The 27,576-nt window shown below is 37.3% G+C and overlaps 1 protein-coding gene across 3 annotated transcripts in view; it reads left to right on the top strand.

Moving 5' to 3' along the window:
• Positions 1 to 5,053: 5,053 nt before the first annotated feature.
• The window catches only part of LOC145985462 (PRKC apoptosis WT1 regulator protein-like), a 38,841-nt gene continuing 16,318 nt past the window's right edge, over positions 5,054 to 27,576 (top strand). Inside the window, exons 1-6 of one of the 3 annotated variants that reach the window (XM_083119532.1) lie at positions 5,064 to 5,200; positions 14,191 to 14,305; positions 15,858 to 15,996; positions 17,978 to 18,074; positions 22,849 to 22,974; positions 25,550 to 25,593. In XM_083119532.1, the coding sequence (XP_082975658.1) occupies positions 14,191 to 14,305; positions 15,858 to 15,996; positions 17,978 to 18,074; positions 22,849 to 22,974; positions 25,550 to 25,593 (521 nt within the window). In that variant the 5' untranslated portion in view covers positions 5,064 to 5,200. Of the gene's footprint in view, positions 5,201 to 5,262; positions 5,381 to 14,190; positions 14,306 to 15,857; positions 15,997 to 17,977; positions 18,075 to 22,848; positions 22,975 to 25,549; positions 25,594 to 27,576 lie in introns of those variants that run through there. The other 2 variants (XM_083119533.1, XM_083119534.1) reach the window with 2 other exon arrangements.

The following is a 27,576-nucleotide window of genomic DNA, read 5'->3' as shown; positions in this document are numbered from 1 at the left end:
CCCTAATGTTGCGAATGCTTTCAATGAGTATTTTGTAAATGCAGTTCCAAATAAAAGGAATGGGCTTATGGCTGCTCCAGAAGAATGTTCTACACACATAACAGTAAATGACAAGTCCTTGTTCATTTCCCCCATTACTGAACAGGAATTAAAGATAATTTTCAGGCGTATAAAAAACAAACGATCTTCCGGCATTGATGAAATACCAGACTTCCTAATTAAGAAATGTTATAGTTCCCTATGTCAACCATTACTACATATATTAAACAATTCCATTGAACAGGGTATTTTCCCAGACAGGCTAAAAATAGCTGTTGTTAAACCATTACTGAAGAAAAATGACCCAAAGGATTTATCAAATTACAGGCCCATTTCGCAACTCTCAGTCTTCTCAAAAATTATTGAACATGCAATAATGATGAGAGTAGAAAATTTCTGTAGTAAACACTCAATCTTAAGCGTGTCGCAGCATGGTTTTAGGTCTGAACGAAGCACGAAAACAGCATTAGCAGACTTAGTAGAATGTGTCACACAATCGCTGAATAATTGTAATCACACGGTAGGAGTCTTTTGTGACCTATCAAAAGCTTTCGATTCTGTAAATCACGAGATATTGCTGTGGAAACTTTAAAAACTTGGTATTCGTGGACTACCACAAAAGTGGTTTCAATCTTACCTTACCAATGGAAAGCAAATTATAGAAATCGCTCACACCACAGCAAAAGGATATGTAACACATCAGCACTCCACCATGAAAAGTGTAACATGTGGTGTGCCTCAGGGAAGTATTCTTGGCCCTCTTTTGTTTCTTATGTACATAAATGATTTACCAAATGTTATACCCGAGGCAAATGCAATATTATATGCTGATGATACAAATATTATAGTAACAGACACTTCCAAAGATGCTCTACAATCTAAGGCTAATAACGTATTAAACAAATTAGATGACTGGTTTTTAAATAATAATCTACTCCTCAACAGCAAAAAAACAAATTACATTACATTTTCTACAATCCAAACCAGAAACCAAATAAGCCTCAATCTAATATCTGGGAATACACAACTAGAGCCTAAAAAAAATTCAAAATTTCTGGGTATCATTCTGGATGAACACCTTAGCTATACAGAACACATAAACACGCTACAATCAAAATTAAGTAGTGTGTGCTATGCCCTTCGAGAAATGGTAGACATCTCAAGCACCCAAACTGTCAAGTGCCTTTATATGGCAAACGTTGATGCTTTACTAAGATACGGGATTATGGTTTGGGATAACAAGGGCCACTCCAATGTCCTTTTTATGGGAACGAGTTTACAATACCGGACCACTCTCCAATTTCTATGAAATGTCGCCTACTCACTAATTGTGAACTCGTAAACTCGAATCTGCATGTAATAATTGGCGGTCAAGTATGGAAATCGAGAAAAAAAGGAAATAAACTATGTTTTCTTAACGTAACGTAACCCTACCATAAGAACAATAGCTCCACGGAAGATGCCATTTTCCCAACATGAAGAAATCAACAGGCAAGACAAGGTATAGTTCTCGTAGCTAAAATATTAATTTTTCTTTGTATTTATGCTAATGGAACCTAACCTAACAGGCCTAACCTAACCTCGTAGGCATTCCTCGTCTTACGTCAGCAAGATTGTTGTGCATAAAGGAAGACCATTAACGAATTGCGAAAGAAAGATGGTTCCGAATTGCTGTGTAGAGACAATCAGCGTGGTAAATCGCAAGGTTATTTTACACTTTCTAGACGTAACTGTACAATTTTAACAAGCGACCGCCAAATATGAACTACAGTTACGTCATCAGGACACCGAAATTAGTAAGTAGGCGAAATTTTATAGAAATTGGAGAGTGGTCCGGTATTGTAAACTCATGCCTTTTTATGCTTCAAAAAAGAGCTATAAGAATCATAGTTGGAGTAAAGAAAACGTATTCATGTAGAACTCTTTTCCGTAAACTTAATGTGTTAACTCTTCCCTGCATATACATTTATGAATGCTTAATTTATGTTAAGCAAAATATTTCCAACTTTGCCACAAATGAGGAAATACATGGCCTAAACACAAGAAATAAAGACAAACTTCACATAAAACACTGCCGCCTTAACTTATGTAAGAAAGGTCCCTTAAACTCTTCCATAGACCTCTACAATAAACTACCACAAGATGTGAGGAAAGAACAAAAATTGATGATATTCAAGCACAAGATAAAATCAATGCTTCTGAAGCATGTTTTTTATTCTATAGCTGAATACATGGAAGCAACTTTTACATGAGACAAATGTACATAATGCAGTATAATCACATATTTTTCTTGTAAAATTAAATGTCAAATGAAAGTGGATAATTAGGATCACCTAGAAGTAGGCTGCAATGTTCTATATCTTCTCATGTTATATATTTTTTTTTTGTGATTTTGACATAATACGAGAGTAAGACCTAATTTTTTACAATTTTTGGCTATATATTTTGTATTTGTAAAATCTATTAATGTAGTATTGTATTGTAATGTAAGTATTGACATGTCCTATATTACCATGTACTGTAATTTGTACACACCGGTAGTCCTTGGACGCAAATAAACTAAACTAAACTAAACTACCATAATAAAAACACAACAAAGGTTCTTTCAGTGAAGGTTTTCGGTTGCTGTGTAGAGCAGGAAGAGAAAATGTTTCATGCTTGCCAGAAAGTAAAATTTACACGAGAAGTTAACGTTAACCTACAAGAAACTTCAGATTCAAACTTGTAGATTCTTATTTATCACTTTACGACGGAAATAACATATATTAGCATACTGATACGTACGTGCGTAATTTCGCGTGACGCTTTATTTTTTTCCGAGCTTGCCAACAGCTGATTAGCCTGTCCGCCTGTTTGTGCGAACGTGGCAACGCAGAAAACCCCCAGCCACATGGCAGCCAACGAGGAGACAGAATTTGGTCACGTTCTGCCGTTTTGCGTTCTGATTAAACACCGACTATAATATGAGGTAAGTGTAAGGTGGCGGTTACTTTCCCCTGCTGTTGAAAGAGTGCTAGAAATGTTCCTGGCATTAAAACAATATTTCTTGAAACAATCTAAACTATCTAAAATTTTAATTCGGTTTTTGGAAATAACTTAAAATAAATCTCACTTGTTACATTTGCATTCACTTGTGAGGATATTTCATTCTAATATCCAAGAATTAGAAAAGGAGTAAAATTATGTGCTTCATATTGTAGATATTCTTTGTCCTTTGTTAAATAACAGATTAGGAGATGGCTTTCTTTGCTTTGGTAAGAAGAAGTTATTGAAAGAGATCACTTGAAAAGTATCTGTGAGCAAGGCGTTCGCAAGATTTTTTAATATTGCTTAAATTGTGAGTAATGGCAAATGTGGTGCCATTTTTTGCGGTGTCCTCTTTTTTATGACTTTGTCCTCCTTTTTCGCCATGCTCTGTCCTCTTTTTTAATGTATGTGTCTGGTCACCCTACGAAAGATCAAACACATGAAAACAATGGTTCTGGATAATTTTGCATGGTTTAGGAATTAGTTTTACATATCCATTGTTTTTCTCTTGCGGAGATATGTTACAGTGAAGGAATGAGTGTTGTATTCTACTGTTTTCGTTAGGTTAGGCCTGTTAAGTTTTATGCTCTTAGAGGTTATACGAATTGTTGTTTTTTGGGTTTTTATGGGAAAAAGACCACTCTTGCCTCACGACTGCCATCTGTTGTTGTTATTTGCATACTATTTATCTTCTTTCATAGTTGATAATAGAAGAGAAGAGGAATTTTGTTGTAAATAGTATTATTTTCATTTCATTAGGAACCAAGTATATTAATATACTTGAAAATGTCACTTTCCCTTCATGAAACCCTTGAAAATTAATTTTAATGCACTTTAGATTGTCTACGTAGTCTATGTAAACTACAACCCAATGTAATCTACGCGTAGATTACGTGTAGACAACGCATGTAGACGTAAACTTATAGTCTACTGCACATCACTGCGTCGAAGTCGTCCGAATCTACATGTCCCCTTGCAGTACGGTTGTCACTTTTCTCACTGGTGTCAGCCCGAACGTCACAGTGAGAAGCAGAAGACAGACGCCAACCACACATTACAAAGATTTCCACCTATTTACTACTCATATAAAAAATGTGGCATATGATTTCTTCTTTTACCATTTTTCTACATTCAGTGTTATCGATAAAATATCCAAGAATCACTGCGTTTTACCTTGCCTATTCAGTAAAAGTTGTCTCCGAAAAGCGGAAGTTGCAATATGGCTGCCAAGCGCAGGATCACAGCGAGTTGAAGAGTGCACCTGTCGCTCTTCTCTCCCCGCTGACTCCTCATCTGCCGCCAATTCGGACAACGGAGGAAAGCCGAGTCCCCGGATGGAACGGCCTTGCCCTGAGATTACCCTCTATGTGTTATTAAAGATGCAGAAATATAATAAAAAGCCGGATAAATACTTTAATAGTGGGTTTATTATTATCATCAGTGTTCGAATTAACGGGGGGGTGCCAAGGACCCCCTCAATTTTTATCCCTGCCAGAGATTGTTTTATCCCCTTCGAAGAAAATTAGATTTAAATCATGATTAAAATTTCGGTAACCACCAAACGTCTCTAATTCCCTTATAATTTTACCAAATCATGTACAATTTCTTAACTATGTAAATCACTCATGTCAATTAATGATCCAGTTATCAGATTTCCAATTCCCTACTTTCATGGCACGGACGGGGATAATGGGTTTCAAACTGTGTTGTAAACGAATTACTTCTCATGTGCTACGTACAATCTCCTCAACTTTGCTATGTTGGGTTGGGGCTGGACGCACCTTCTCGCTTGCATGAGAAAGGGTCTCACTTATCGAACAACGTATTGAACACCGACGTGTACTGACGTCACTTGAAATATTTTTACTGTTAGGTTAGGCATGTTAGATTTAGAGATCTTAACATAAAAAATTCCTTTTTGTCATGCCCTGAAAAACTGCCGTGTATTTATACTAAAAGAATCAAACCTAGCAGTCTTTCCGAGTTGACGTCGGTAGACGATGGTGTTCAATACGGTGTGCGATAAGTTAAACCAGCATGAAAGATGCTTCTGGCTGCTGAGGAGTGGTCAATGGTATCATGAAATCAGCTGGAAGCTAGGTGAATGAATGTCTTTTGAATTTAGTTCATAGAAGTAAGTATTATTTACATTGTTGTTTCAATTGGCACTAGTGATTTTGTCTTCAATTAGAACATTTAGTTGATAGTGTGAAGTTGTAATGATGCGAAATCTTTTATATGTTGAAATTCGTATATTCTGTAATGGAAATATTTTGCATCAAATTACAGGACAGTAAATCAGTGCTACAACGATGTAAGGGCATTTTAATGTAATACATAATGAAACTGATTTGATCAACAAATATGTAAAAGCATTGTCGAGAAGGAAATCAGACGTAGTTCAGCGTGTTTTTAATGCTGAACCCAATAGGTTATTGCTGCATCGGGCTGTTTCAGCGTCGTTCAGCCAGTGCAAATATCAGCGGTAACAGAATTGCAAGATAAAGAAATGTTGTTGTTTTCATTATATGTGCTTTTACACACATGTAATGTGTGTGTGTGTAATTTGTAGATAACGAGTGTGTGTGTATCTTGAGGATATCGGAATTGCACATTTGGAAGCTGAGCCAAATAGATTCACTGAGTATATACAGTATGTAACATTCTTATTCGTACACACGGATTTTCAAAGTAAATGCTTTAATATCTGAAAGGAAATACACTCTTTTGAAATTATTTCTTTACAATTCAATAACTAATATCATTAGGAACATAAAATCTTACCCAAATTCTGTATAACCAATGACTAATAAATTAAATGAAACTGAAAGAGAAACATGCCATTTTTTGTACAACTTTTCTATTCGTACACTTTATAATATAAACGAAAAAAGTATATTCAGAACAAATTGACTGACAGTTCTAATACTTTGATGTGTTTCCTTTGGCGTTAATTACTGCTTGACACCTGTTCTTCATAGAATTAACCAGTTTTCGACATGTTTCAGAGCTTATTTTATTCCACTCGGCTTGCACAACAGTTTTCAACTCTTATTTGTACTTGATGCCTGCTTTATGGACTCGCCTCTTCAAAATTGTACATAAATGCTCCATGGGATTTAAGTCTGGACTTTGAGCTGGTGTTTGTAGTAGTTTGGTCACATTCCATATTAGCCAATTCATGTTAACTCGCGCCTTATGCTTACTGTCATTGTCTTGTTGGAATCTGTAGATAGGCGGCATGTCCATTTTTTGGGCACTCTGCTTTACATTGTCCAAATAGACATATGCATCCATGATACCATCAATAAACTGGATGGTACCACATCTTTGGACGACATACAGCCCCAAATCATTAATGACCCACCACCGTGTTTAACTGTTGGAACTGTGTTAATGTGATCATTGTCTTTATTTGATTTTCTCCAGACCCTATTTATCCCATCTGACCCGTATATATTAATCTTGGACTCGTCTGACCATATGACACTATCCCAAAATTCATGGTCCTTGTGGATGTGCTCTTTCGCAAATGAAAGTCTATTCCTGCGATTTACCTTATCTACATACGACCTCTTTCGTGGTATTCTGCCATGATATCCATGCTTCCACAAGGCACGTCGGACAGTTTGACCGGACGTCATCTTGCCAGCAACATTTTCTACTAACGGTCGTAACTGAAGAAAACTTAGTTGGGGGTTTTGTCGCACTCTTTTTTAAAATAAAGTGTACATCACATTTATTCAACCGTCTCTCTTTTGGTTTTCTCGGCACATTCTATGTTGAACCTTCCTATCTAAATTTGTTTACTATGTATTGAACTGTGGAGTGTGATTTATTGACTGTTTGTCCAATTTTTCTTAACAAACCTCTAAGGGCCAAATTTATAATAACATCCTTCAGATCGGAACTAAGTTCCTTCACCTTGGCCATTTCGAACATGCTGATAGATAGACGATAGGCCTACAACAATACCTACGCCAGCATTCCGCTTGATGGGGAGCATGCCTGCATGTTCAAACTTGTTATACGAAGTTGCATACTGCACGGAATAGCGATGGCGCTGTATGCGAGGAAGATTGAAACTCTTGCCTGTACGAATAACAGTGTTGCATGAAACAGCGTGCTTTTCTCTTTTCACACAACTTATATGCTTTGTTTATACACTTTGAACATACATTTTTATTGACATTTGTTGGTGAAACCTTCATTAACATTAATTTCCAGGTACATATGAAAATGATTATATTTACTAGTAGATATGACATTTTTTCCTCGGAAATTCTAGGTGTACGAATAACAATGTTACATACTGTATATAGAAAAAGAAAAACATGCAAATTCTAGCAACGTAACACATAATGCACCAAAAACGTAAACTTCAAATTCCAAACGTACTGCTGTTTTTTATTATTATAATTTTTAAACTTTTGTATGGCTATCTTATGATTATGTTATGTTTTATTTTTGATATCGTTCTGTAAAATAGATGGCAACTGCTCTGATTGTGTAGTGATATTTAGAAGTTGCACAGAAGGCATTGAAAATACTAGAAATTCATGTGGAAGTAAAGTTGAAGGTCAGAGAAACTAATTTCCATGATTTAAAGATACAGGAAGTATTTGTGTGGAATTATGTCATGAAGAGTAGGTTGTCTGAATGAGCACATTCATAAGTTGCTCCAGTCTGAAACATTATTTTAATATGGAGAATGTTGTTTACACATACAAGGAGATGAAGGTAATCAAATCTAGCAGCCCTGACGTATTCCTACTTATAAATATTGACATTGTAAGAATGGCGTAGCAATAATAATTTCAAGAACACTAAATATGATCTGCCTAACTTTAATACTCATTATATGACTAGATTACAAGTGTCATTTCATGCTCTTATCATTCCATTTATTTTACATGTAAACTAAAAGTTTTCTCATGTATGCATCATATGGGAGCTCAATGAAAACATTCATTTTGTACAAAAAGTGCAACAAGTAACAAGATAACTCGTTCAGTATGTGCTTATAGACCTGTATAGAATTTGATAACAGATTTGTAGATAATAAGTGTGTATCTTGAGGATATCGGAATTGCACATTTGAAACCTGGGCCAAATAGATTCGCAGAGTATTCATGATTTTTAAAACCGATAGAAATGCCAGATTACTAGTAATCATAACCCATGCCAAACAAAAAGGAGAGAGAAACTGAACAAAAGCATCATTGTAGGGGCAACATGTATAACGTGGTAGACAAAACTAACTTTAAGGACCTGTGAATAACTTGAAAATCTTTTATATCTAAAAAAAAAATATCTGAATATTTAACTCTTCCATGATCATGCCCTGATTCTCCACTACATATGTATTCCGATGCTCTTGGGGTAATTCAGCTACACCTACATGTGAAACAGGATTTCTGGCAATACAGATTTCACTATTCACACACTTTTAGTTTACATGTAAAATAAATTGAATGAAAAGATGAAATTACCCTTGTAATCTAGTCATATAATGAGTATTAAAGTTAATTGTAATAATAATAATTGTAGGTAGTCAAAACTTTTAAAATGTTCTTGGAAGTTTTTTGTTTGCAGAGTAAGGTTGTGTGAAAAGAACACTAGCTTGACACACATTCTGTATGGAAGTATGTAAAACACATAACCAATTGTCACTTTGCATTAACACGTCTCCATAAATCACAAACAACAGAAAGCATTCAATGTAAACCATGCAAAATTTCCATTTTCTTACAGAGGTATGTAGGATCATTTGCACCCTTTTCGTTTTCACCACTTGTACTGTTTATCATATTGTTGGCATACTTCTAAAACATGCCAAAAAGGTTGAAAATCATTTCTTAAATTTTGAGACTGGGTATAAAAACAGTAGCACTAACCTTCTATTAAAATATATTGGTCTGCAGTACCATCGTTAATTAAAACTCAACATATGGCATTATCTTGTGTCCTTGCTTTATGTTTTTGTCACGCACCTAGGGTGCAAAATCCTGGAGGTTTCCCCCCCCCCCCCACCAACAATCTTCGCCTCAAAAATCTCCCCAAAAAAATTTTTGAAGGGAGATCTTTCGTTATAAAAACAAAAGGTAAGCAGTTATTTTTTACTTCAGACATATTTTGCTAAGGATAATGTCAAAAACACCCAGTTAGGGTGGTCGTTAGAAATTGTGCGAACTATGCCCGCGAAGTCCTTATATTTTGAAAAATGAAAATGCATGCACCTTCAATTGAAGCAGCATGGTGCCAAGGTGTATTTTTCTTTTTTTACATAATATCAGAAAATATGTATAGGTCTACATGTTGAATTTTATATTATTTTAAGAAAATTTCACCCTCAAGATATTTTGATGGTGCTGTCCCTGCAATTTTCATGACCCCCCCCCCTCCCCCTCTGTGGGCATCCCTGATCATCCCATCCTTGAAGCCAAATTTTGACAGTAAATCACTTTCTGCCAATAATATGACGAGTGAGGAGATCCCATTATGCTATTTAAAATTTCTAGTGGAAGGAATTTTAGTTCTGCTCCAGAAGAACATAATCCCCCAAGAGCAAAACATTAGCAACCACAGGGCTTGGTCCTTCGGTCGCTGCTTTCCCCCAAAGCAGGTGGGAAGCAGGTCAACGGACTTTGACCACAAGGGATGGAGAAACCAGATCCAAAGAGGGCAATTCACTCTCATCTGCTCCTCAAAGATCACCCCTGGTGAGCCTTTTTTGCCGCATTGGCATAGTGGTAAAATCTGGAAAATCTTCTCTGGGTTTCAAGGATCTTTATTTCTATTTCAGTTGAGGGTTTCTTTTACACAAAGGAAATATGCCAACCGGGACAAGTTTGCCTGCAAGGTCTATCCTCTTCTTGTCACCTTCTCTCAAATTACCTCCATCGTAAATTCCACATCCTCAAATTTGGGGTCTATGCTTCAACGCAAAGAATCAACAATGCCTGTGCTTTCTTGAACAATAGAGTTGAAGACAGGTAATCCATAGAAGGTTGGGGTCATAAAAAAGATATTCAACTGTGTTAGGGCGAAATTTTTATTTTCACAGCAAGCTCACTGTCCCCGTTTTAAACTTCAGTTTCCTTTCACTATAGTATGTATATTGATTGCAAATGGAGCTGATTTCGTCTGATGCGAAAAGGTAGAAATACAATAAGGTGGATGAGGATGTTGAAATTCATTTTTTTTCACTGTAAATGCAGAAACACACACTTGTATTATATGTTTGTACAGTGTAATGAATACACTGACTTTCAAGGGAATCTTTACGACCCGGCAGTGTCCGTGACTGTACAAAGAAATGCATGTTTAGGGGGAAGGAATTACTACACATTTGGCTTTTTCCCTAAAGCAGATGGATCTCACAAAAACAAAATTATATTACATAGTGTAAATAAATATTTATGCTTTCTTACAGAACAAAAGAAAAAACCTAAAATATGAACAACTCTTATGTAGCTATGTAATTACAAAAGATATCTTCAAATTTTGCATATATCTTCTGACTAAAAACTTTTACCAACTTTATGCACATTTCTTACTCGGGAGAATGTAACGTCATGGAGCAATTAAGCACAGACAACAGATTAGTAAATAAAAAATACACTTTCACTGTGTTTTGATGTGAAAATTTTACATGGAAAATTCTTCTTATATCTATAGACTATACAGAAAGTATGGTATAAGAAAATACCTTAAACATCGAAAACAAATGTCTATTTATACATACAAGTAACCTTTTTGTACATTTTCTTTTTAAAAATTACAAACTATGATTTGAATTTTAAAAATCCTCAAAATGATTTTGAAATAAATATCCTGATTTTTATGCACCCTGTTCGCACACTGTCTGATATTGACTGGTACATTTTTGAAGCATTATAATATTGCTAAAAAAAATGTTTCAAGCAGTCTGGCAAACTAAGATTGAAGAAGTCTTTAAACAAATTCTGATTCTAATATTTTTTTATTAGTGTTGTGCAGTTGTAAAATATGTAAAAATTTATAATTTGGTAGTTGACACCAATGGACATTTCCACTCAATTTTTTTTACAGCAATTTTAAAAACTACACCCTGGAAAAATGACCCTTGCAAGTTCTCGCGTTTCTCTGCGTCCAGTTTAAGGCAGAAACGAGACTTCCAAAGTTGCAAGGCTAGCGTTGCGCTGAAAACACGCCGCCGCCATGTTACTACGTCACTCCTTAGGGAGAGCTCGTTTGTCGTCTGCTTCGAGCGTCCAGTTCCGGGTGGGTAGCCCACGGTGAGCGAATACGTGCAGCAGTTTTACAAATCTGTCCCGATTTAAATAATGGAAGAAGGAGCGATAGGAGAAAGGAAAGCTATGCTTTGTAATGATCATTCTTCTATGAAATATCCGTGCTGCTCACGTGCAAGATAAATGAAAGGGTTCAGCTGCGTGTGTGTTCTCAGGCCATGCGAAAAATATTGCTTATAAAATTGGTTGCTGACCAGACACTCAAAAATATTTTTTGAACTTATATTTATCTATATTTACCGTAACCTATGTAGTGCAAAATAGGAATTTTCACATTCTTCACTTTATTTATAAAGCCTATTTAACTTTCTATTCCATAAAGCAATTTCAGTTTGTGTTCCATTTCTGTTGCGTAAATTATGATCAAATATTTTTGTGCAGATAAGAGAAAATACACTGAGAAGGTTACATTAGTTGCACAGTACATATCTATACTTAGTTTATGTATAATTATTACAAGGAAATAATGTGTATAACCATGGGCGTATTTAAGGGGGATTCAACGGGTCCAACCCCCCTCTTTTTTTGGTTCACTAAAATTACCAGTTTCCTTGTTCTATCCACTTGTTCATAAAAAATTCCTTCGGACTTATTTCATTCTCTTAAATTAGAGACGTATAGGACGGGATACGGATGGGAAGGAAATTTCGTAATTCCACACACCAGATGGGACTGCAGACCAATATCTGCAATTTACTGATAGTTTCGGAATTTCTGCGATAAGAAACTACATTGAGACTGTCAAATCAGTTATTTCCCCCCCCTCGAATCATATTAAAGAAATTTGGTTCTTAAAAACGTAGTGACACAAGATGAACAGAAAAGTATCAATACTAATAAGTAGTGTGGCTACATACACACAACTTTGTTGGGTCCAGCACCCCTTCCCCCCCCCCTGCTCCCCAACAAGCTTCCAGCCAACAGTGTCCTGGATTTTCACTTACGAAATAAAGCAACCCTAATCATACCAAAAGTTGATCCATCCCCCCCACCCGTGAACTATAGGCTATATACGCCCATGTGTATAACAATATCCCATACTGAAATAGTACGATATAATTATATTGAATTTTGTACTGCGAAAAAAGCCGCCTCATCTCGTTACCTCTAACGCATTAATTGGTTGGTTCACAACTTCACCACTAAGGATCCTATCGAGACGAGACATGGTCTCGTTGGTCTCGTTCTCGTTGAGAGCTGTAAATGTCTGTCTCGTGTTTATTTGTAAATGTCTCATTGACAGTCTCGTCTCAATTTATAAACATCCGTCTCGGTTTGGGAGGGCAATTCTCGTTCTCGTTTCAAGTCTAGAAAAATATAGAATTAACAACGTATGCAAAGGCTTATCATTATAAATACAAAAAACCTTTTATATATATATATATAGACTCCTCGTTTCGACGGTACAGCCTTCGAAAACTAAATATTATCATGCTCATATATGCAAACCAAACTGCAGATTCAGAACTACCAGGAATGAATTGGCGTTGTAATTATTATACACAAAAATCATGCCTATCTGAGGAAGTCACATGTTCCAGGTTTGACTCGACCTGGGCATGACTGTTTCCTTGTGAGTGACATTTCATTGAACTGGAAATTGTTACATGGGAGGATGTTTGCTCGAGACTTTGGGGACAGCTAGGGGGATGCTTCTATTGTTAATGTTAGTGTTGATCACGAGACGAGGCATGTTCCGTCTCGTCTCATAAAAGGAGATGGGACAGAAGAAAAAGTTCGTCTCTTATCGTGGCAGGTAGGGTGATACTTAGATTGTGCAGTTGGTGGTAGTGTGTGTGTTTGTGTTGGGGGGGGTGTACTCCTGCACTCCTACTTCGAATACTGCTTGTAGTTATTCATCTTCATTGTAGCGATTAGCCAAAAGTGGGAAGAAATGTGATGTTAGAGATGATACATAATAAATTAACCATGCGTTCTCATCGTTGCGGTTAAACAAAGTGAATGGAAAAGCGACGTAAAAGTAGGCTAAATACAAAAATTTGCAATATATATATACAACTGAAGAAAACTGTCATTTACTGCAGGAAATTTAAAAACTCACCGTACCTTTTTATACCGTATCACCTCTTATATTGCAGAAATTGGCGTGTAAACCAGTGTGTTCTAAAAGTATTATCTTAAAATTTGTGAAGAAAATATTATGACGAAAATAATTGTAATTCCAGAAAAGGCATTCCTATAACATTAAGTTCTTGCCAGTCAGAACTAACCTATGTATTCGCAATGAACAAGGCTGTTCACGTGTTCAGCCATTGACTGTTACAAGGTTTGCTTTGTCACCCTAAAGGGAAAACCCTCTACCGAGTGGCTGAATTATAGTAAATACTACTATACTGCTAGGGCATAATTCATCTCCAAGAAATGGAGGACAGATTTTTGCACTGGAAGTTGTAAGATACTTGTTTTACACATTAACAAGTGAATTTTCTGTCCTTTCCGCGGCTCATGCTAAGTTGACGGGACGAGCAGAAGCTCCGCCTCCACGCATTTATAAGTGATGACGTCAGAGAACCTCCTGTCTGCGGAGAGAACGTTTTCAAATCTGTGACGTAGGAGGTGAATTTCAGCGGTGTTTGAAGGCGTGTTTCTCGAGAACCAAAACAAATATCGCCGAGATATTTTGCACATCTCATGTTTGTGTCATTATCTGTAAAATGAATGGATTTAAAACGTTTTTCATGTCAAAGTGGAAATGTCCATTTAAGTTTATCTTTTGCCCCTTTTGTCTACACATAAGAAGGATATAAATCCTATCAATTTGACAAGAATTGATTTTATTCATTGAAGAACGATTGTTGTTAACTTTCAGATGGCATCAAGTTCTGTAAGCCAAGAGGATGTTGAGAATGACTTTGAACTTTCATCTCGCCGATCCAGAATTCGCACTGCTAGAGCACGTACTGTGAACCCACCTACCAGGATAGGTAAGCTTTTCTCTTTTCAGCGATACTACAGTTAATTACATGCAATATGGTAAAATATTAACATGTTGCCAAAGAAGAATTATCAAGACAAAGTCACGACATTTAAATACTTTTAGTTGTCCTTAATTTCAGATTGATGCCGATCTTTGTTGGAGGCTTGAAAGAGTAAGTGCAAGGCATGGTAAAAGGTTAAAACAGGCAAGCATGTATTTAAATAGCTTGAACCAAGATTGATTGTGTCATTGCCAGATATTTTCTCTGTCTACCATGGATGACAACTGCGTAACCTATTAGAGGTTTTTTTTTCCAGATTTGTCTGCATCTGACATTACTTCAAAGTTGTATCTTTTCAGATCAAATATGTACTTTTCGTATCTCAACTAATGTTTTTGTATTGTACTACCTTCCTTAGTTATGTTTTAGTTTTATGAATAAAGCTTCCTTGATGTTTCTTTCATTGAATGAGCTGACATTGCCTATTTTTTCAAAATTGGTCAATGTGTTTCAAGGTAGTAGACAAAATAACTGATTTCAGCCCTCTCTTTGAAATATTCAGATTTTGCTCATTATTTCTAAACAGACTTTTGATTCATTAAATTTTATCTTTCTATCTCTAATAGTTTGAGTAATTAACAGATATTGATTAGGTTTGATAGTTGACCAGAAGAGATAAATGGGAAGTTAAATTGAGGAGATAGATATCACATCACTATTCTGTGAATAGTTTTGATAATGCCGCAGTGTAAAACTTGATTGATTTTACTACCATATACAGATGGACTGGTCAATCGATATAATTCATGGTGCTTGAAATCAGCATTTTGTCGATCTTCAATTGTAGAATGTTTAAAATCTTCTCATTTTGTAGTTTCTGAAATCCCACCACGTAACTTTAGGCTGATTGTTGCATCTCACAGGTCGATCAAGTTACTTTATGTTGCTTTGAGCTACTATTTGGGAGCATTGGTCGGTCAACCGCAATTTGTTTCTGTAGCTCTGGTACTTTCTGAGAGACAGACTGACACGACCACCTCATAAGGGCCCTTTTTGAGCTTGCAAAGATTTGAATCATTCAAATCCAGTAATCACAAAAATTAAAGCCAAAATGAGATTGGATAAAGACACAATCTACCCTTGGTGAGGAGATGAGCCAGAGACAAACTGAAATTATGACAGTGGATTGAAGCATTGTTCAGCAGAAACGAAATGGATAGAATAAGATGTAACAAAATCTCTCTCTCTCTCTCTCCCATGTTTATTTCCGTCTCCCAGACTATGTTTCTGTGTTTATCATCTTTTATTGATTAGACTCTTGGTTTTCAATTTCTGCTTAATTTTCTTGAAAATCTCCCAGGTTTTGTGATAGACCTGATGCTCTTTTAGTTCCCTGCATGCTGGTCTCAAACTTAATTTCAGCAAAATCGGTCAAGAAAACTTCGAATAATATACGTAACGTGGCAGGGATTCTTTTATTGTGACTTGGTTCTAAATTTTTGTGTCTTGCGTTAGACAGTCATTCACTTTGTGTAATATATTCACCTCTGTTCTGCAGACCCTGGAGGTGGGGACTTTGAGGATGGTGGAGGAGGGGACATGAAGCCTTCAGAGTCGTTGAACATAGGCTCCTTCCCAACGGAGCATGATGCCAGTCCAAAACCACTTGGGCGAGCAAAAGAGAAGAGGGTCAACAGGTTAGTGTATTTTTTTATTATCTTTTACTTCAATATAGTGATCATTTAGAGCAGTGGTTCTCAAACTGTGGTACGACTTGAAGGGGGTATGCAATCGGCTCGGAAGAGAAATGTCGAGAATATCCACGCAACATTTTCCCTGCAGGTGTGTAGAGCATACTTCATTGTTTCAGACTTCAACACTCAACAGGAAAATAAAGCTGATTTTGTCACGGACACTCTTATGTTTGTTTTGAAATAAAATACTCGTTTGATATCTATAATGGACTACATTTGGAGCAGAATCTTCGCTTGAAAGTTTCAAATGCACAACCAGTCATCAAGAAATTGTGTCAGGCTATGCAGGCACATCCTTCTCACTGGAAACTCCAAAATTGTGCTTGACAGGTTGTTTACGAACTTATTTTTGTTCTTTACTTTTTTTGAACAACTCTGGAAAAAATATATGACGATTAAAATTTATATGTACTTCTTAGCATACATGTGTTTCACATTTTTATTTTTGTAAATAACCATTAAGATCGTAAACATAGGAACACCCAATAAAATAATAAACATAGGATTGTAACGTTTATTTACCATCTTTCTACATACAGCCCTAATGCCATTTTGTTCTATTGCAGATACATGCCTCCAACATAGAAAAAACACCTCTCCAATCAGGCAGCCAAAAAATTCCCCCAAAGCTACTATTCAGATAAGACAGTTCAACATTAGATGTTTAGTTATGACTAAAGGGTGCAATGAGAAAAGAGTTTGAGAACCACTGATTTAGAGTTTTGAATTTCATCTCTATATTTGTCTCTTAACATCTGACTTTAAAGTTGAATTTTCATTAGTTGGACCTTTGAAATCAAAATGTCAATGGTGCAATTGTTTTTATGATATACTGGTTTATTTATTATATTAGCAAACACCAGGCAGCTGCCCTTTTACAGTGCACAAAGAAATGTGTTCCAATAACACTTTACAACATGCAGAAATTTAGAAAAAAATAGTTATGAATCATAATAGATTACAGTATGAAACAAAAATGAATAATTTGACAAAATTATAAAGATTTTGTTGTAAGATATTACTTTCCCAGAGAGAGTGGGTAGAGATTTAATTATTTAGTAGAGCAACATAGGTAAGTGTTTTGGGAATTTTCATTTTTTATTTTTAATTTTAGACAGCAATAGATAAAGATGTAATTATTTATTTTGCAAAGCAACGTAGCCAAGTGTTTCAAAAGCATGCCTAGTATACTTTTCTTGACAGTTACTTTTGATACCAAGTAATTTGAGATCTTATTTACGATATTGTGTAACAAATTAAATTCTTGGCTGTGTACAATATCACAATAATCAAACAGAGGGAAGATATGGACATGAGCATAGTTTAATTTTATCTTAGATGAGAAAGTCTACAAGGTTATAGAGGCTCTTCAACACTGAATATGTGTTTCTGCATTGTTGAATCACATGCTCAGAAAAATCAAACTGCTGATTCGTAGTCAGGCCAAGATTTTTTATTATTTGAGAAAATTTAATATTTTATGTCGGAAGCACTACTTTTTGCATTAAGTAATTTATTTCATTTGGGGAGAAAAGAGGTTTGAAAATGCTCTTTCAAGAGTATGTCATGATTTAAGGTACCTGTGCCAATATCTGTATACATGAAGTCTTGCAGTTTAGTTATCAACTTCAGTTGAAGTGAAGTCCATATTTTCTAGCACATTTGTGACAACAGATCACTGGTACTAATCTGTGTTCATGAGGACAGAGAATTTGTTTTACAGGGATTGCTGGGAAGAGTTTTTAATCCCTTCAATGAGTGAATTCCAGCTGGAGTAGGTGGGACAGGTGGACCCCTGGAAAGGACAAACTGTGGCATCTTATCGAGGTGGGTGGTGGGGAAGTCCACCAGGGTAGATTTGTAAGTGCCATATGGGTGGAAGATCTTGTAATGGATTTTATCATACACCTCTCTGTATTTCCAGATCAAACCACATGAACAAAGGGAAACAGCAGAGGGATCGAAGAAAGCTACGTGAAAAGAGACGAAGCACCGGTGTTGTACATTTACCTTCCACAGAGGTGAGTTTTTATGCTTTTCACTATAAAACAGTTTGAATTAAAATTGTATGATTTACTAATTATTAACATGCGTTGATTGGATTTTTGTTTCATGTGTTCTAATAGTGTTAACCAACAATAGAGTAAGTGGAAAAGTTTTAATTATGAAATAGATTTTAGTCTAATATGTAGTACCGTATTTAAGCATGTATAATGCGCACCCTGGTTTTTGATGGGGAAAAGTGACAAACAATTAAATCTCGTATGTAATGTGCAGTACAATCCAGATTAGTTGTAGGTCGTAAATCTGTTGCTATGCCGATCAAGAGTGAATGGCATCTTACCTATTCAATGTGGACCAAGGGGAGAATATCCTCTTGTGTAAACAATAAGTCCCCTCTCCCTCCACTGTGTTTAGCATCGCAAAGCTTTCACTCTTAACCACATTATTTATTCTGTAATAGTAGAAAAAAAGGGAAAGTGCTCCCCTGTGATTAGCACCATGCCATGAAGGCATATAAGGGGTGTGGGAGTAACGCCCCACACTTTCTTGATCCGCTCGTGAGTGGAGGTGATGTGATCAGCATCATGCCCGTGACCGCCTTTACCCCCCAGGGTTTCCTTCAGGTACCCATGTCATTTGACGCTGGGTGGGTGCCGGGGCCGCTTCCAACGTTAGAGAAGTTCCTGGATTTGAACCGGCCACGGATCGAACCTGGGACCTTTAGCATGGTAGTCAGACGCGTTACCGACTGAGCCACCGCAGTCAATAGTAGAAAGCGAGATGAAAATTACCTTATGGATTTAAAGTACTCAGGAAGTTATTTTCTATTATTTCTTGCCCAACAAATCTGCTGATATGCATCCCACGTGATGGAAGGTGCATCCTCAAATTCCTCCAGAACGGCACTGCTTTTCTTGGTGTGAAAAATTGTTGAACATGGCCTTTAAACGTTTATACGTGGTTTTGCTCATTTCCTCTTTACTTTTTCTAAAAAACTTCAAAATCTATGCTTTTTCCATGACTAATGTTACATTTATAGGAGGCACATTCAGGACCCTTAAACTAGCAGTTAGCAGCACAAAATATCTTCCCTTAAGGCATTTACACTCTCCATATATGTCATATTATTTGGCCAGTAATACATTTTAATTATTATTTTCTTTTTCCTTATCTTTTCTTTCATCCAAAGTACCATAAAAATCAAAATGTTCCTTCATTTTGTGATGAGTTTATTTCAACTGCATTCACATTTGTGTCACCATCTTAAATGGAATACTGTTGCCATATTCAGAAACTACAGAATTTAAACTTTACAATGATATACAGGGTGCGGCACTTAAAACCAGCCCGTCCCTTCATAAGATATCATTAGATGAACAATTTGAATGATTAAGTGAAATTAGAACAAAATCAAACAAAAGCAATACACCAAATGAAATTTAATGTTGTGTGTTAAGATTTCTCACCTTCACAATAGATGCTGAAAGTGTCCTCCACCCATTTCAACACACGTCTGAGCATATTTCAGGAGATTCATGTACACCTTTGTTAATTCTTGAGTGGTGATGCTGTTCATGATATTCTGGATGGAGGTCTTGAGTTCTTCAATTGTGTGTGGATTTCTTTCGAATACTTTCCCCTTTAACATTCCCCACAAGTAAAAGTCACAAGTTGACAAGTTGGGTGACCGAGGAGGCCACAGTCCTTTGCTAATTGTCCTCTCTGGAGTAAACATTTCATGCACATGGGATAGTGAAGCATTTGATGTGTGGCTTGTTGATCCGTCCTGCTGAAAGTAACAGAACTGACGCTCTCTTCTGTCAATTGTTCATAAAACTCTTCCAGAATTCCCAAATACACGTTACTGTCTACTGTGGTTTCAAAAAATATGGGCCCCATAACGCGTTGTGCGGAAATGGCACACCAAACACCAATCTTTTCGTCATGCAATGGCTGCTCGTGGATTACATGTGGATTCTGTGACAACCAATAGCGATTGTTTTGGGAATTTACGTATCCCGACAGGTGAAACCATGCCTCGTCACTCATGATGAGCATCAATGGATCCAAAACACCACTGGCAACATTCGTCAATAGCCATGAACAAAAATCCACCCTCTTCCCCGGGTCAAGTTCCCTCAGTTGTTGCACTACACTTATCCGGTAAGGTTTTAACTTCAGCGCCCTTAACACACGTCTACAACTTCGCTCACTAGCTGGAACCTGTTGACTTAATTTCCTCGTTGATTTACAAGGACTTCTCGCCATTATGTTCTGCACCTGCCTCCGTAATTCAGGTGTGCAGACAGATGGTTGTCTGTCCCTGGGAGCATTTGCAACAGATCCTGTATGCCTCCATTTCCCAATCAAATCCTGTATTGTGCGTTTTGCTGGGACAGGACGTCCTGGAAATTTCTCCTGAAACAACTTCCTTGTTTGCACAAAGGATCCGGTGCGCACAAAAGCTTCAACAATTGCAACACACTCAGGAATCAAATACGGCATTATCACGGCTTCACCCAACAAAGCCTGATTCTCAACTGCTTTCACTCGACCACGGGTTCACAAGCCACCTGTTGGTGAGAAACAGAATTAGTAACTCATGCAACGCCATCTTCTGTTGACATGTTCATTTAGATGTTTTACATGTTCATTAGCAAAGCAATTACATCGGGATTACAGGTTTTACGTGCCGCACCCTGTATAACATGATAGGGTTCTGTAAACATGAAATATCAATGCAATTGTCAGAAATCCTTGGAATGACCCTGTACAGTTTCATGTTGGCTGTCGTAATTATTCCGTGTATAATACGCACCACAGTTTTTGGGGTCAATAATTTTGGAAAAATTGTGCATTATACATGAGTAAATACTGTATTTTACTTAGAGTGACAAACTTATTAAACATTTCAACGTGATTCTCATGCATATTTCTATAGAGCTATAAACACAATGAACTGTAATGCTAGTTACAAAAGGTAACGCTGGGAAACAGTTTTTTTTAAATTTTCTTCTTAAGTAGGTTTTGAAAATGACTCATTATTTTCTGTCCAAATGTATAATAGATCCACAAATGTGGCTGCTTTTGAAACTTAAATATATACAAATGTATGTCTTAAGCTCCAGTGCATATGTCCTGGGTTTTGATGTGTCAAGATCGTGGCAACTTTGTTGGTTTTCAGACTTCACACAAGCTCTTATGGAGGGCTTCACGGAAGCAGGAAATCCCACGAAGCTGCAGCATTCAGTTTTCAGATGCTGGGGACTTGTTTCGCTGCATACATGCTGTGGAAATTTAAATGCTCTTGCGACTCACTTTGTGTTGTGGTTATTTGATGCACATGACTGTTGTTTGCTCCTAATGCACACATTCTGTGGATGAAGCACAAGGAAAATATTTGTCATGCAGATAATAGCAAATTGCTACTGTTATTTTCAAATAGCTCCCAAACAAAGCTCACCCAACTCAGGTCTCCCGTGTGGCAGCCAGATGCCCTACTGAGTGAACCATTTACTTTATTACACACAATTAAGTATGTATTAGTGTTTTTTGCATTCAGTGTGTGACTCTTCATAGGAAAGAAAATATTTTTTTTTAAAAAAAAATGGAAATTTGGGAAATATGTACTCCAAATCAGGCAAGTCACCTCATTTTACACAATCAGTGGAACCTCGATTTTACTTTTTCAGAGGACTTACGTGAAAAAACCTGAAACACAGAGCAGTGTAAAAGTCAGAAACATTTCATAACATTTTGTTCTATTGGAATTGTGAAGGTTGAGTGTACAATGCAGAAATTGGGGTTCCACTGTACATAATGTATCTGAGCAAATTTTGTGATGCTGGTAGTAGCTTTGATGATCGCCTATTTCACTTTGATCATACTTACATGTAACATTCCTCTATAAGTTTTGAGTTTTAAGTCACGTTTATGCACAGATAGGCTAATTGGGACTGGCCCTACAGCTTTAAGTGGGATCCAAACCTCTATGTGCCTCCAGGTATCAAACCCTGGACCCCTTGATTATAAGGTGACAACGTTACCACTACACCATCGGGGAGGCCCATTCCTCGATAAACTTCAGAAAATAATATATGTAATGTTAATAAAGTTGAACCCCAAAAGGACATTCTGAGGTTTTAGGTTTTCCTGCATTATACATTCAGTCTGAGTGGTCCCAATAGAACAAAATGTTACAAAAATTTCCCAGATATTTCTGCATGTATTACCTTGGTCCCATGAAAAACATACAATCAAGGTTCCAGCATATATACTTGATGATGGACCATCAATTTGGAAAGGATTTATGTCTTTTGAAATTGGCAGTCAAAGAGATGTCATTTGAAATCACATTTAACGGAAATTTGAATATTGCCAATGAAATAACGTTTCCGCTTCCCACTCTTGTGCCCATTAACTGCCAAGAAGAAAAATGAAGCAAAGCATTACAGGAGATCCCCATCATCAGACATCTCAGAATTGAGGAAGTATTTGTGATTTTCAGATGGCTGAAGTGTGTGATAATATCTGTATACCTTAAATTGCTCCAGTTTAAAATATAGGCAGAGACTTACATTCATCTTCTCAATACAAATTACGCAGTGAAATAATTGTTCATTATAACATTGATATGAAGAGTTGCTTTTTATAGTTTTAGTTTTTTAAAAAAACAACCTAATTCATTAATCATGTAGCATGTAGTAATGTGATGTGAACATTTAAAAAGTGTTAATAAGAATGCCATTTTCTGTAATGCATGTAATTGTATGTGTGTATGGTGTATATCAGTCAACAGGTGGCAGCACAGGAGAGGATGAAGATGAAGTGCTGTCCATGACAGCTGAGACAAGGCGCAACACGCAGCACAACGAACTGTTAGATCGGGACCCAGCCTCCATGGTTGAGGTAGCAAGGGTAATAATGCTTTATTTATTATTCTGTTGATGTCATATTACTTTCTCTTTCACAGTGTTCCCACTAACCTGGAAATCCAGGAAAGCAAGTCTTTATACTTGCCAGGACTTGGGAATGAAAATAAATTAAATTTTTTCTTGAATCAGCTTCATGATTCAAGATATTCAATGGAAAAATATTTTATAGTAACATTTGTTAATTTATTTTTAACAATGTTAATAAACTTTATTCTCTTAAATACTTAACTTTTAAAAGTTGGTTATTTTAGCATGTTAGAGCAAAAACTGAATGATCTGGAAATTTATTTTAAAATTGCCAGGAAAACTGGGAAATTCTTTTTGCCAAAATTTTTGGGAACTCTGTTTCAATAACATAGTTTATAAATAGATAGCTGACAGTAGAATATAAATTAATTTGTTACGTATTTCTTAATGCAACCCTGAAAGACCCATCGCCCACTGAAAGAATTTCAGGATATCCACTTCCAACCTTTTGTGAAAGCTCTGCCCTCCTACCTTTGTGACACCATCGTAGTTACCATTGATGTCACTTTCTTCTACACCAATATCCCCACTCCGTTGAGTTCTACCTCAACGGCAGACTGAAACCCGAGCACTAATTTCCTGACCCACCTAGTCCTTACATGTGAAAACTTTGCCCTTGAGGAGAAACATGATCTCCAAATCTGAGGCACAGCCGTGGCCACAAGAATGGTCCCATTCTATGCAAAACTCTGTGGGCAAACCTGAACAAGAGTACGTAGATACCCAAACCTTAAAACCACTCTTCTGGCTCTGTTTCATTGATGACATTTTCACGCTATGTAAACGTGGAGAACACTCACTATTCACTTAGATCAACTCAACCGCTTCACTTCCATCAAATTCAGCTGGACCCATTACACCAAGCAAGTGTCCTTCCTTTTAGAAAAGATAGGGAAGGGAGGTTGGTAGAGTTAGTGGGTGGCTATGTTCAGGGCAGGGGTTGTGGTTGAACTCATGGCTGATATGTAGGCCCTCTCCCATCTCTATTATACTGAGGTGTTGGCAGATTGGGGAAAGGGTGGATGATCTGGAAGCAGTCGTTAAAGGGGATATTATGTTGGTATGGATGGCTAGTGATTGATTTGGTGTTTTAAGTCCACTTTATGCACAGTAAGGCTAATCAGGACAGGACCTAGTTTAAAGTGGGATTCGAACCACTATGTGCCTCCACCAGGTATCGAACCTTGGACCCCTTGATTACAAGGTGACGACTCTACCACTATGCCATCGGGTATATGATGGAGTGGTGATTGCTGAGGTTGAGGGCTGCAGATGTTTCTCCCACAAATGTTGCATGTGAGGATATACATAGATGAGGTTTGAGATGTGGCAGCAGGTCCCTTTGGGTTTGAAGGTAAAATAAAATGGACAGTGGGAGTGCGGATCTAGAGGGCATGAGAAGTGATGAAAATGGGTGGATGCATTTGTGAGCAGGGAGGTATTTGTTGTGAGGTGAAGGGGTCTTGTGGAACAGGATGTTTGAGATTGAGGGGGGGGGGGTTGAAAACAACTCTGTGGGTTGTCAGAAAAGATGTTTCTGGTGTCAGGGTCACTGTGGAGAATGGTGTATCTGATTTTTGTTGAGGTGGAGGTGATACTGGGCGACAAGTACAAGAAGTTGATGTCAGGTTTCTTGCTGGGGGGGTATGAGACAGCACAGGATATTTGTTTTGTAACTAGGTATTAGTGAATTATGTATTTGGGAAAGTTCAGATCAGTCCATCCTCACATTACAGTACTCTGAAAGCAGTTAGACATACTGGAATGAAGAATTCACATAATTAGTGAACGTAATTCCAGAAAATATGTGGAAACTCTATTTAAAGATTTTTAGATTTCTTTGGCTAAGGAATTCAAAATACAAAAAATTATAAAAAGGTAAAGTGTTCCCCTGTGCATAGCACCACGCCATGAAGGCGTATAGGGGGTGTGGGGGTAACGCCCCACACTTTCTTGATCCGGTCGTGAGTGGGGGTGATGTGATCAGCATCACGCCCCTGACCGCCTTTACCCCCCAGGGTTTCCCCCAGGTACCCATGTTATTCGACGCTGGGTGGGCACCGGGGCCGCTTCCACCGTTAGAAAAGTTTCCGGATTTGAACCGGCCGGGGATCGAACCCGGGACCTTTAGCATGGTAGTCAGACGCGTTACCGACACACAATCTCAGAATCGTGCATAACATGTTGCAGGAAGGAGAAGTGTGTAAAGTGAGGTAACGTAAAATGTGGAAATGTTGGCTTTCAACTAGAAAGTGTACAAGAAACGCTACTAGAATTAGGAGTTTCTTAACATAAACGAAAAGCAACATGTACCTTTCACTTTTAGATCCCTGGATCAAAATTGGGATTTGGTCCCTGATGCATGCTTGCTGCTTTGGATTTTCCATAGTGCTTTAGTTTGAGTTTCAGTTAATTTATGTGTATTAGAATTGGTTTTAATGGCAAATTTGTTAAAATTATTTTCGTGTAAATCAAAGGTAAAATATTCAGTACCATTGTCATTAATTTTTCCTGTATTGGTTCTTTTGCAGGATAGAGTCCCACCCAAAACATTTCCACAGAGAAGGAACAAAAGGTAAGTTTCTGTTAAATATTTCTAGATGTTTCCATAACAGTCAAGTATTTTTGTGTGCAGTATTTCATCAGATAGTTGGAAAAATATTGAATGAAATAAACTGCTGATTTGGAATTATTTCAGTATCTTACTAACCCTTCAATGCCGAGCTGGTAATTTGTTAATGCAGGGCTGCTCCATTTTTGAACCAAGCAGCGTCATCGCATAGTATGCTACATGAGCCTTGAAGTATGTTAGTAGGAATTAGTGAACAGTAATTTCATTCTGGATGTTTTTTTTGGGGGGATTAGTTCTAGATGAATTGTGTTCCTTTTTATTTTGTATTTTTTTCGTGCATTTTTGGAACATTCCTTTCTCTTCATCAATTCTGATACCAAGTGTTCCTTTCCTGTTTGTTGAAAATACTTGGTCTTTCCACTTCTTAGAAAAGTGCTAATGGAATGGTAGAGTGGGAAGGGAGTTGTGTTTCTGCCATTACTATAGACAAGTCGGGCACCGATTGTCAGCAGATAGGAGGGAGAGAGAGAGAGAGACCAAAGCAACTGGGAAGGAGGCTGAGTGAGTGGTGCTATTTTTTGACCTAATAACTAAGGTGTCCATGTACAGTTACACTTGTGTCCCTTGTTTGAAGTCGTGGAGCTGAAAGAAATTGCTTCTAACGAAGTGTCTTCTAGAGAATTGACTTTCTTTTAAGTCAGACATGTGTGACATTCGTTACTCAATTTGTGTTTTTTGTGCTGCATCATTGGTGTTCTGTGGGTTTCCCTTCAAAGGAAGTAAAGTGTGCAAGATGGCAAGAATACCCAGTTTCTCATCAAGGGACATTGAGATGAGCTTTGTAATACTGATTCAGAGGGGGTAACAATGACCTTGATAACATGATTACTGTGAGAAGTGATGACAGATGATGATGACATTTGGGGTGGACCATTTGATTATGAGTGACAGTGATGACTCAACATGGCACTCCCTGTATGTGCGGGGAGTGCAACGTGAGCCTTTGCACGGACCCCTAGTTCTGGAGGCACCACTCTCACAAGGAGGATGCTGCTTCATATGGCAGCCAGATGGGGTCAAGGTAAGGGGAAATATTTATTTAGGTGATTATTTTGCTTTACTTTGGGAAACATTTTTCCTCCGAAAGTATCATGAAGTGCATAATACCATTTTGAACCCTCAATTTGTGGCATTGCCTAAGTGGGTGCCAGCTGAATTCTTAATTTCTACTTGATAAAGTAAATTGGTTTTTTTACTGTATGCTTTATAGACTAATCTATATTGAACAAAACAAGGTTTGACTTAAAACTACCATTCGTTGTTTTCGAGACATTAATTGTTACTTAAAATTTTAAATTTCGTGCTGAAAATGCTCTCGCAGGGTTGCTACGCGACTGGAAAACCTGGAAAACAGGGAAAAGTCAGGGAATTTGGTTGGTCAGGGAAAAGTCAGGGAATAGTCAGGGAATTTAGCTTATTTTCTGGAATTTACGTGCATTTTGGAGTTGCAGGAGAACCAGTTACAAAATGAACGAACGGTTCATTTCCACTTCCAAATTCGGTTCTTGTGATTCCAGTCCCCCCAAAAGATTCAGTTCAGAAACTTGTTCCTCTCGTCATTATGACTTCTAGTCTGTTACGTACAGAGTTATGGTTTCTTCGCATTTCAATTCTATATTTATTCACTCTCGGATGTAGGTTCTTGGATCAGTTCATTTTGCGACTCGTTCTTGTGAACCTGTTCAAGACCGGAATTACCTACGCACCAGCCATCCTCAGAATTTCTTGCGGAAAAAAATGTTGCTTTAGCTTTGTGTGTAGTGAGGAAATTTTCTTTCTGCAAGAACACACCCGTTCGGAACCCATTCTCTTTTGATACGTGAAGCGGAGCAGGTTGGTGTTCGGACAGTTCATTGGTTTTGGATCTGCAATAAAGCTTGAAGAGCAGAATTTCACGTAACTGGCTGTGGTTGACGTCACACTGGA

This window comes from Lepisma saccharinum, chromosome 3 (assembly GCF_977018435.1).
Source record: "Lepisma saccharinum chromosome 3, izLepSacc3.1, whole genome shotgun sequence".
NCBI lineage: Eukaryota > Metazoa > Arthropoda > Insecta > Zygentoma > Lepismatidae > Lepisma > Lepisma saccharinum.
Note: the sequence above shows the minus strand (reverse complement) of the source record. Positions and strands in the feature narration are given on the sequence as shown.